This window comes from Scleropages formosus, chromosome 16 (genome assembly GCF_900964775.1).
Source record: "Scleropages formosus chromosome 16, fSclFor1.1, whole genome shotgun sequence".
In the NCBI taxonomy this organism is placed as follows: domain Eukaryota; kingdom Metazoa; phylum Chordata; class Actinopteri; order Osteoglossiformes; family Osteoglossidae; genus Scleropages; species Scleropages formosus.
In genome coordinates this window covers 4,848,613-4,860,562 of record NC_041821.1, presented here as the reverse complement: position 1 = coordinate 4,860,562, position 11,950 = coordinate 4,848,613, and the positions used below count along the sequence as shown (strand labels likewise).

The following is an 11,950-nucleotide window of genomic DNA, read 5'->3' as shown; positions in this document are numbered from 1 at the left end:
ACCTTGAGCAGTCACGATCGGAGCCGAGCTCCCGATAATCCGCTCGCTGGAAGAGGCGAGGAAGGGGCGGCTGGGAGATCGGGGAGTGGGCGAGCCAGTATTTTTAGAGCGAAGGAGAGGGAGACCTGCCACCGATAGCGGGCCTCGGTGGAAAACCAGGGGGGATCCCTAATTCTCTCCCGCTCTCCGGGAGGGGGGAGCTCGCTCCTCAAAGGACCAGCGCGCCCCCACGCCGTCCGAGCTCCACTCAGATGCCGGCACATAACAGCGCCGGGGGATCTTGGCAGAGCAGACGAGCGAATCGTATTTATAGAGAGTCGTGTTTCCGGCAGAGGTTCGACAGCTCTAGTGTTCCTCAATCCTCTCGGTAATGTTGTTTGTTTTTTTTTTCTCCATTTTTTCAGAAGGCTTATTGTTTTTTGATGGTTAAAAAACTGAAAGGTGTCTTTATCTGGTGCCTGGGGGATTTATTTATTTTTTTGTAGGCATAAATGTACTCTGGGGGTGTATGATTTTACACCTCTTCTGCCACCCTGCTTCGCTGTCGCAGATCCAAACCTGACACTCTCCTGGCTGCATCCGTGAGGGGAAGGCCTATAATTGGGCCGAGGGTGTCCAAACTCGCAGTCAAGTTTCTAGAAATCCGAACCCAGCCGTAACTTTCCAGCGGTCGTGATACCTTGTGGAATTTCTCTTTTCGGAGTTGCTGCAGACAGCGTGATTGAAGAGTTATTTTTTCTTTAAGAATGCAAATCCTCTGCGCGTTCTACTTCTCAAGTATGATTTCACCGGGCTGAGCGGCCTGACCGAGGACGCTGCACTGACTGCATTTTCACGTTTCTTACGTTCCGCAGATGCTCGTGCGCGTACGATTTCAGCCTCGATATTTAACTTTTTATTCATTTTTTTTTTTCGGAAACATGCTCTCACGTGCTGTCTATTGTCGGGCTTTATTCCAAGTAAGAGTTGTATAACAGCATCTGAGAGCACAGTAAAAGGAAGTCATGTGTCTGATCACCGGATGAAAAGCAGAGTGCATCAAACTTATTGCAGAGGTCCGACGGGAGCACAAAACCTAAAATCCCTGTTCTGAGCCCTTCCTGTGCCAGTCGTATTAACTGGCTGAGGACAAGCCATTCATTTTTGTCCATTCTAGAGGACATGTATTTTTAAATGCATCTTCCAGGCTGCACATGCTACAATGATGACTCCCAGTGCATTTTACAGAGGACATTCTATGGTTTTCCATATATCTGGAGTGGAGCTTGGACAGCTTCCTAGTAATCCTAGAAATGCATCCGCAAACCTCTTTTGCCGAGTCTCCGGAGGTTAGCAAAACTAAGGGTCTGCGTGTCCCTGTCTGTCCTGGGTCTGCTGACCGATTAGAGTTATTCCTCCTGCTCCTCTGTGACTTTGATCCATTTCCAGATTAAATCCGCTATTGTTAAGGTTTTGCTGCAACACGGATCGTCGAAGAGAATGTCAAACCCGGAGAGGAAATGTCGCTCTGTTTTCACGAATCTGGAATGTCCCATTTACAAGCTGTCACTGAAATGTTAAATATCTTTTATATCAAAAATTCATATTTAAAGGCAGATGAACATATTAATTTAATGCGGTGGCTGAGACAGGGAAGCAGGGCCCAACGATACGGAGTCGGTATTTATCATATGAAGCTGCCGGGATATTTTACTAATATTATAATTGAGACAGATGGCTGCAGCAAGTCATTTAATTATAGAGAGATGCTCTTTTTTATAAAATATTCAGATGTACGCTTTGTAATCGTTCATTGTGCGTCGGTGACGTCCAAATATGCTTAAATGTCGTATCTCACGTGGAAAAGATTGAAGATTGAAAATGCAAAGTCTAGGTATGAACACCCGTGAAAATGAATTCCAGTGTTATTGCATAAAACTGTAAAACCCAAAGTATATAGCGTTAAAAAATGAGAAGTTCATATTTAGATGACTCGGGTATATACAGTAATTTACTAAAATCTGGCCTTTGACTTCAACTAAATAGTGATAATGTTTCAGATCTGCATCCTAAAACATGCTCAGCAACCCTGCGTTCAGTCCACTGAGAATGTGGTGTGAAATATTTCGGTATATTTGGTGTCTGGATGTGTTCGTCCACGACATTCTCTGTGATAACCAACATCAGGTGTAAACTGATAGGGATCCAGGTCCACAAAACACATTGGGCCATGAACAGGAGTTAATGAGATTAAACCCTTCTGGTCTAGATTATAGCAAATTGAATCATTATTGTACCTTTAATGGTGGGTCCTGAATTTCTTCCAGCTTGTAGCCATTCTAAATTAGAAGAAGCCCAATTTGAAAATCACTGCCAATGTTATGGTCATCAGTCATCTAAAGAGCAAAAAAAAAAATGGAAAAGAATTTCCATGGCATTCCCTTGTTTATGACAATGTTTCATCTGGGCTATGAAAATAATACCTATAAGGGGTAGAAACAACCATCAGTGATTTTGAATGATGTCCTTATTGTATAAACCAAACATCTTTAGTTCTGTTTCCCATCACTCTATGATTATGTCGTTACCACTTGGTCCACTCTTAGACCAGAAGCACTGGTCATGGTCATTTTGACCATCCAAAAGGCAACCCGACCACTAGTGAGTCCATGTTTTATCCAAATGTTTCAGGCCCTATTGCACCTGGTTCTCTTCTTGTAGGAAGGTCAAATATTACATATATATTTTGAAGAGATTTCTGTGCTTTGGCTAGGCTTAAACACAGGATGTTTGAATGTGTGAGAATTAAAACAAACATTTAGAAGTGATTTTCTGAAAAATTTTAATTCCAACTCAGGCCAAGTGGAGCTGTCCTTGGTCCTGGCCCTCATTGCTCATTATTACCATGAAGAACAAGAAACTATGCAGGAAAAAATTCTAACTGGCTCCAGTTTTATAATTTAATTTTAATTTATTATTTATTTTATTAGGGGGTGCGGTGGCGCAGTGGGTTGGACCGCAGTCCTACTCTCCGGTGGGTCTGGGGTTCGAGTCCCGCTTGGGGTGCCTTGTGACGGACTGGCGTCCCGTCCTGGGTGCGTCCCCTTCCCCCTCCGGCCTTACGCCCTGTGTTGCCGGGTAGGCTCCGGTTCCCCGTGACCCCGTAAGGGACAAGCGGTTCTGAAAATGTGTGTGTGTGTGTGTGTGTGTATTTATTTTATTCTTTAATTTTATTTTCTGTCCTCATGGCCACTTTAAACAGACCGCTTCGGTGCTGCGGTCCAGAATAAACTGCTCTCCAGTAAGATAAGTTGTGGAGGTGAGTGATGAGCGTCTCTCTGCTGCGGGTTTATTTAGCTCAGACGACTAAATTGGATAAGAAAACGTGCGCTGCGCAGCAGGCAGGCCCGTGGGAGTGCCGTGTGTCTGCTCGCGAACGGGGGGACCTTTGTGAAGCGGTTTGCACAAGTTATTTACAGCGGAGTTTATTTGCATCACGGAGGCCCGTGGTACATGGCAGAGGTGTCGCACCGGGCGACGTATAGTTGAGATTTCCAGGTTTTCAACACGACCAGCCCAGGTTTACTTGGCCAGTGCGAATGCCCTTATGTGCGGTGGCAAAAAGTCACCCTGCTCCAAGTAACCATCCTGTCGATGATGGGATTTAAATGTGTTTTATTGATTTTATTTATGATTTATTTTTGTGTAAGGTGCTCCAGTCCGTAGCGTCTCCATCATTTGCTGTTGATGGCACCAGCGATAACTGAAAAGGCACCAGAGAGATGATACTGGGGGGGGGCACCTCCCCCGCAGTGTTTTAACGACAAGCTTTATTTGTGCCTTTCAGTGTTTGTGCATAACTCCAATAAATACTACAGCAAAAATAGTTTAATCCGACCAATTTCCGAGAAGTTTCTGCATCATCGGTGTTAAATGTGATTATTTAATTTCAATTAAAAACTCTTAATGGGGGGTGCGGTGGTGCAGCGGGTTTGGCCGAGTCCTGCTCTCTGGTGGGTCTGGGATTCGAGTCCCACTTGGGGTGCCTTGCAACGGACAGGCCCCTTCAGCCTTGCGCCCTGTGTTGCCGGGTTAGGCTCTGGCTCGCCGCGACCCCTGCTTGGGACAAACGGTTTCAGCCAGTGTGTACGTGTGTGTGTGTGTGTGTGTGTGTGTGTGTGTGTGTAAAAACTCTTAATCACCATCCATGACAAAGTACTTGTTATCTCTGAATTTTGTGAGTTCATTTATAACAATAAATGAAAGTCAGAGCGAAGTCAAATGTGACAGACGTGTGTAGGGGAGAAATTTACTGAATGAATAAGAATTATTATTAACCTTTATATTTAATGATATATCTGCACCGGCATTAATAACAGTCTCTGTCTGCAGGTGAGTGATAATGCTGACTGATCTAGGTTATGTAGATAAATGAAGGTGACAAAGTCAAATGAGATACATAACAGAGGTTATAGGCAGGAAATACTGGATATATGTATATATACTACATATAAAAAAAAAAGTATATGTGTGTGTGTGTATCCGTGTGTGTTGATATATATACTGTGTATATAAACGTGTGTGTATTTGAGGTCTCATAATAAAAACATTCTTATGCTGAAAGACACCAGTGATGAAATGACCTCCCCCTCTCACTCAGAACTGCTGAAACTCAGTCTACATTCAAGAAGGGTCCGAAAACTCGCCTTTTCCAGACTCGCTTCGCCCAAGACCTCTCTAGCTCACGTATGGTGTAAATGTTCATGCACCGTAACTTCATGATCGTGCCCAGATAAGCCTTTACACAGCCGCTACTCCTGTATTGTACGTGAGTGTTTGTGTACCTTTTTAATTAAAAAAAAAAAAAAAATGTAGGAAGGTGATCGGGATGAGTCTATCCTGAGTTTTATGCACCTACTCGAGCGACGAACAGCGGTGCATCAAGTGGAAAGAAACAAACTAGGTTTACTTAAGAATCGCATGTCTGCAGCCAATGTCTCCTAATGTAATGTACAAAGTGTATTTTCTCCGAGATGTATGATGTACGTCGCTTCGGAGAACGCGGAGGCAGAACGCCCAGACCTTCTGGCATCCATGAGAAGAGCAGCAAATGTCCTTCCAGACAGGCCATGAGAAGCACGCGAAGGGCCGCCTGGGAGAAGAAGAGCACATTTCGCCCTGCTGCTCCCCTTTGCGCAGGCAGGGAGGCCACCCGCAGTCCTGCTTCTTCTCGTGGAGAGACGAGAGGAGACGCAGCGCTGCTCGGGCTCCTTTTAGGACGCGCATCTTCAGCAGAGATGCTCTCCACGCCACAAACGCAGGTCGCCTTTTTTGGGGAAGCCCGTCACATCCTCTGTCCATGTTTGGGCATCGAGGTGCCACGCAACGGGGATTCCTCTCGGTGGAGGTGATGAATGGGGAGGAGGGAGGGCCCAGCCGGAGGGTATAAAAGGCGAGGGGAGGTACAGCGCCAGTGTGAGTTCACAGCAACGCGCAGCACAGGATCTTCGCGGCATCTTCCCTGGATGAGGAGCTCGGAAAACGGGGATCCCGACTTGTCTCGCTCAAGTTCGTCCGCCGCGCGCGCCTTTCCTTGGGATCATATCGCACCCGCGCCGCGGTCTTTGAGCGCAGGACGCGTGCCGTGGCATCTCCTCGCCTCGCTCTTCCGACACACCTGGGGATCTGACACGCTGAGCAACATGCTGAACAACATGGATCTGAGCTCGCAGGATCCGTTCTATCCACAGTTTGACGGCTGCGGGGGCTCCGGCGTGGGGATCGAGACCCTCGGAGCGAAGTCGAACCAGGAGGTGTTCGTGGAGCCCGCGAGGGACGCACCTGTCCTCTTCACTCAAGGTGAGCTCTCACACTTTCGGTGGGGGGTGGGGGGGGCGAAATAAATGTACATCTGCATCCGTGTTTTTGTGGGGTCCGCAACCCTTCGGCGGAACAGCAGCCGCGCCGAGGCTCCATCGGCATCGCGGGGATCGATGCGTTTCGAGCGCGCGCCGCGGCGCGCAGCGAGCGCATCGGTCGCACGCTTACATAACTAATGCATGTTTAGATTCACGCCACGCTCGTGTGCAACTTGTGTGCTGACTCTGTGTTCTGTGGTCTTCCGCAGAGGGGGGCGCACCGGTGAACCCCAAAACCGAAGCGGCGGATTTCTTCTTTGACCCCGCGGAGGGCTGTAAAAGCGGGGCCCCGTCTTCCCTCGCCTACTCCGGCAGCTTCTACGTGGAGACCCCCCAGGGGGCACCGTGCAGCACGGAGACCCTGCTCAACATGATCACGGAGATTGTGGGCATCTCCATGTTGCCCATCTCCGAATTTCAGGGCGGCGAGCCCGGGCCGTCCGGTTCGGCACCCCCGACCCTGGGCAGCGCCCCCGGCGCGGGGCCGTTCCAGAGCCGGGGGTCCACGTGCTCCGTGGGGGGCGGACACGCCTACCCCGACGGGCAGACGGCTCTCCCGGCTCAGGACTCGACTTCCAGCAAGAGCAACTTCTGCCCCCCGGGGCCGGCGCAGAGCCAGGGGCAGCAGGGCCAGCAGCAGCAGCAGCAGCAGCAGGAGGCGGGGGTCTTCCCGGTGGTGGTCAAGAACGAGTTCGAGAGCAGCTGCTACGAATGGGACCCCTTCAACAAGCCAGATCACTTCACCTCGTCGGCTTTCGAGCCCGAGATGTTCCCGGTGAGCCAGTGTCCCTCCGATCAGCAGGTGGACGTGAAGGACTTCCTGGACTCCCTGTCCAACATGTGCCCGGCTTCGGAAATCGAGTGCAAGCTGGAGAGCGCCATCAAGCAGGAGCAGTGCATGATGGAAAGCTGCACGCAGAGCTTCGGCGCCCCCCTCTTCAATAACTACCACGTGCCGGTCATGGACATCTCCAGCAATGCGCTGAAACCCGCGCTTTTCCCCGGAGCGGGAGTCCAGGCTGCGGCGAGTCAGTGCGATCCGGCGTTTGCGCCCTCGGTGCTGTCCGGCTCCATCGACTCCCTGCTCTACTCCACCTTGTTGCCGGACACGTTGCCCAGGGGCTGCACGCGCGCGGACAAAGCGCCCCGCGTCCGGAAGGCCCCGTCGTCCTCCGGCGGGCCGCCCAAGGAGAAGCCCTTCTCCTGCCCCATGGAGAACTGCGACCGGCGCTTCTCGCGCTCCGACGAGCTCAACCGGCACATCCGCATCCACACGGGCCACAAGCCCTTCCAGTGCCGCATCTGCCTGCGCAGCTTCAGCCGCAGCGACCACCTGACCACCCACACCCGGACGCACACAGGCGAGAAGCCCTTCTCGTGCGACGTGTGCGGCAAGCGGTTCGCTCGCAGCGACGAGCGGAAGCGGCACGGGCGCGTGCACCTCAAGCAGCGGGAGAAGATGGAGCTGAAGCCGCAGATCATCGGCGCCTGGTCCTTCACTTTGCCCGAGGGCATCTGAAGGCACGTCGTGCGCTTTTACGCGGCCCACCTACTTGTGCATGGCGTCCAATCTTTCCGTCTTGGAAGATGAAAGCTGTGTGGCGTAGCTGACTTCTCACTGCAAGAGTTGAGGTCTCAGCGCTGGAGGCATGAGGCATGAGGCATGAGGCATAGGTCCAGTTGACTTGAAGGACCGGTCCTCAGTGCAGCTGTCAAAGCCGGGAGGAGGGAGAGCTTCGTGTCTGGAGAAGAGCGGCAGTGTGCGCCGAGGGGGGTGGGGGGGGAAACCCACATCCCAAAGGGAATCGCACCTTCTCAAATCTCTCCGTCCTGCTGCTGACTGCGAAATTCTATGCAACCAGAAGATGAATTATTCATAAAAGTCGTGAGCGCGCATCTGTTGGAACCAGAACCAGCCGGGTGGAGATTCAGACCACCGGAGTTCCTCTCGCAGTGTACCTTCTTCAAGGTTGTGAACCTGTTATTTCTGAACAAATGCTCAATAACGCGAACACTTCAAATTCAGCAGCCCTGCATAAGAACAGCTCCGGCAAAAAAAAAAAAAAAAAAAAAGGGGAAAAACGGATGAGACGAACTGAACTGCGGCCTGGGGTTCGCGCCGCTCGCCGACAGGCCAACGGAGAGTCCAGCGTCATGTGCTTTCGCTATTCTTGAAGTCACAACCCCGCTACGTTGTCCCGCCGTGTTTCTTAAAACTGCATGTTACTGTTACTTTGGAACTGATGCTTTGGAAACCAAGGCTGTTCTTTTCACACGGGACGGGGCCGAGAGCGGGGAGTGGGGTGGGGGCCTTTCGTATGACATGAATGTAACATATCTATTTCCATCGAATACGAAATTGGCTCAAGAGACCTGCAGCTTTTTTGCTTTCGTTGTTCGGCCCGATGGTCCCCGTGCTGTATTATACCGCAGAAGCAGATTTGTGAGACCAATATAAAATGTGACAAATAAATATATTTGTATGATCGTATTTCAATTTGTATTTTTCTAACCGTCTTTGTACTTCTTTTCAAGGCGAGTGCTTTCATGCCGAGGTTCAAAATTTAATTGTCTGTTTCTAAACTTGCTCGGCGTGAGGTGGACGCGAAGTGAAGGTACCCGGACCTTAGACAACAATGCGCGGCGCGTCCGCATCGTTGCGCGTCTCCAGAACGGGCGCGCAAACGAAATCCGCAGAGATGAACGCGCAGCGTAGTCGATCGGGCGAATTAGAAATATAGCGCCGGTCTCTGATTTATTTAAAAGCGTGGCCTGCGGGAAAAAAAGATGATAAATGATCTGATTCGCGCCACTCTATCCAAAGTCACAAGGTATATTGTTTGTTTGTCCGGCACGTGGTAAATAACACCAGATTTAACTGAATTTGAATAGTTCAGGAGAGAACGATGCCGCAATACCGTGTCCGAATGCGTGCGGCTTGCTGAAACGCGTCATGGAAGGCAGGCCTCCTGTTGATCCGTTAAATTGGAGTTAAACCATCGGGTTTGGGCCACGTTTACATTGTTGTGTACTGTCTCGGTACCCTTCGACACGCCATAACCGGAAGCTGGAAAATGGTACGAAGTGCTGAGAAATGATTTTGTATATACGTGACGTGAATAATTTCTACAAAAATACTTCCACCTGAACCCTCCTGTTATTTTCTTACAAGCGACGAATAAAAACGTTGTTTTTCTTTAAAGGGTTCTTTGTTCTTTTCTTACTCTGTATGTGCTTCTCACCGACAGCAACTTCCTTTTCCATTCCGAAGGAGCCCAAAAAAAAGTTTACTTCGAATGCAGCACATCGCATTAAGGCTGAATGGAAGCGTACGTATATCTTAAAATAGAACCTGCAGCAACAATCTGATCATATTACATAATGTTCATTTGAATATGCAAATACGGAATCTGTCTTACACACGTGTGTATGGAGATTTCATGTTCGCATATTCAAATGAACAGTCAAAAAGCTGAATACTTAGAGGACATCGGAGAGATTGAGAGAAAACGCAGAGCGGAATCCCGCAAACGATAGCGAATTGTCACTTTGCGCTGTTTGTGGAGCATCTGATGGATTATTGATTCATTTTGGCGTCGAGCAAAAGCTTTAATCCGTTAAGTTGCAGCTGAATATTTTTATGGAGTAGCTGAGGTACCGCATGTTGTTCAGGAGTGATGTAACTGGGGCTCTCCTGATTTTATTATTATTATTATTGCTAATAATAGCAATAATTCGTTTATTAATCGATTTCTTTATTTATGTAATTTTGCTCATGCCCTTCTCAGGGTTTGCCCTGGGACTTACAGTGTTTCTTCAATTATATTAAACTGAATTAAAAATGGGAAACGGTTTATCCTCAACTGGTCCCGTCTGCTGCTGACTTCCGTTTACCCCTCCAACGTCCCGCTCTTTTCTGCTGCCATCTCATTGGCTGTCGAGGTGACGTCTCGCTTCGCCTGTTGGCTCTTCAGACAATATCGTATTGACGGTGACGCATGCAGCACCCATTCATGAAGGATAACGGCCTTAACATCAGCCGCTGAACAGAACCGACTATAACTGTACTTCGAAGGAGAGAAAGACGTTGGGAAGTAGACGCCCCGAGCGCCACGTCGAGAGCAATGTGAATAATGCATAACGGACGTGGAGAAAATTGCCGAGGCCCTTAGTTTGACACCAGTGTTTCGTAACCGTAACCTGACGATATGCAACACGACAAGCCTGGGAAAGTGTTTCCTACAGCTGAAATTTACTGTATTTTATCACATCCCTCCCTTATGAAAACGCAGCAGAGGGTTTGTGACCCGTTTCCTTTTGTCGAACCTGGGCTCACACAGCGCCAGAGTTTCCCCTTAAGGGCATCTTGAAATGGGAATAAAAGACGCTTCCTGACGGCTTCGATCATTTTAACGGCGACAGGAGGGAGACCGGTGTGGCCCTCGGACCCCTGACCGTTTTCAGTGCCCGTACCGTTCGTACGGCCTCCTACTGTACACGTGTCACCCGGCAACATGGGACAGCATTTCCACCTTAATTCATAACAGCTGAGTACATTACAATGTACCCATTTATACAGCTGGGTGAATTTACTGGGCCAACTTAGGGTAAGTATCTTGCTCAAGGGTCCTAGAGCTGGAGGTGGGATTCAGACTGTGACTTTGGGTATAAAGGCAGTAGCGCTGACCACTACTCTACCTGCTATCGCGTAGGGTCCTTGTTTCAGGTGGGTCGTTCGCGGCCGCAGTTCAGCGCTGATGATGCTGCGGGGGTTAGGTGTCAGCGCTTGGGTCAGGACCCCCTTCCCCCCCGAGACTCTGTACAGTCCAATATGTGGCATCGCACGAGCCGCCGTGTTGTCTCCTCCAATTAAACGCTCGATGTTTGATCCCGTGTCGGGGTAAATCAAGTAGGTCGCACATGAATCACACACATTTTTTGGCTTCAGGTGGAGCGAAAAATCCACTTAAGGCGCAAATGAAACCGATTAAAGGATTAGGATGTTTCTGCAGTGCTGCGTCGCCACATTGAGACACGGCGTTTCCTCCATTAGGATTTAAGAGTTAACTCAATGAGACATCTGGTAGCATCATGGTTAACGCATTTCCCTTTGGTCCTAAAGGTTACCGGTTTGAGTCTCACTTCCAGCTGTAACACTCTTGTGTAAGGTACTTACTTCACTCAAAATTACCCTGCTTTTTAAATAGATAAGTGATTGTAGGTATCTTAACACTTTAAGTTGCTTCGGAGAAAAGTGTCAAGTAAATGTAGGTGCTCTGGTTTCCTCTCACACTGCAAAGACATGTTTCAGGGTGACTGGTGATTCTAAGTTGCCTGTGGCGTGTGTTAGAATGGTGTCCCATACACTCTGCGGTCCTGGGATAGGCTTCCGACCTCCGTGACCCTGCACGGCCCAAGCAGCTCTTGGTAACGGACGGACGGCACCGCGCCGAACACTTCGAGACCCTCGACTGTGAGCCCACCTGACCACCGAGGGCTGCGTTCGCTCTGGTTTCACCAGCGGTGTTAATGTGTGACCCCCGTAGCGTGACTAACCCCACGACTCCGCTCCAGCTCCCACTCCCGCCCTCTAAAGAAGACCGCTAACGTGACGCTTCTCTCTCTGGGCTTCCTTGTATCTGTGTCTTCGACGCTGGACGAGCGTGTTGTGCAAACCCAGAACGTTCCGTGGCGCTCCTCGCTTATTGCCTTTAAGTGCGTATTAGTCTTTGTTGCACTTCAGAGACGCTCTTTAATATAGAGCGGCTTTTTAGCGGCAGGTCGTCCGCGGCATAATCACCATGTAATTCCGTCGCCGTTTCCGGGGGGGGGGGCCTCGCTAAGGGCCGCGCTCTGACCTCCGGGTGGGCTCCGTAATCAAGGTGCATAATCACACGCCTGTTACGGCAATCAGGCTCGCCGGATTAGGCCTTTGAATCATTGGTGGCCGGATGGTCGTGTGTCTGTACAGAAGAAGGGTGTAGGAGGTCTGGAGAACGTAGGTGATTAAATGCGGCGGGAGAGTGAGAGGGGGTAAGAGAAGGACTTCGTTA

At 49.7% G+C, this 11,950-nt stretch overlaps 1 protein-coding gene across 1 annotated transcript; it reads left to right on the top strand.

Moving 5' to 3' along the window:
* Window positions 1-5,469: 5,469 nt before the first annotated feature.
* On the top strand, window positions 5,470-9,040 carry LOC108924380 (E3 SUMO-protein ligase EGR2). Its single transcript, XM_029259136.1, has 2 exons — window positions 5,470-5,838; window positions 6,107-9,040. Exons 1-2 carry the CDS (start codon window positions 5,505-5,507, stop codon window positions 7,414-7,416), a joined length of 1,644 nt encoding a protein of 547 aa, XP_029114969.1. The 5' UTR covers window positions 5,470-5,504; the 3' UTR covers window positions 7,417-9,040.
* The last annotated feature ends 2,910 nt before the right edge of the window (window positions 9,041-11,950 follow it).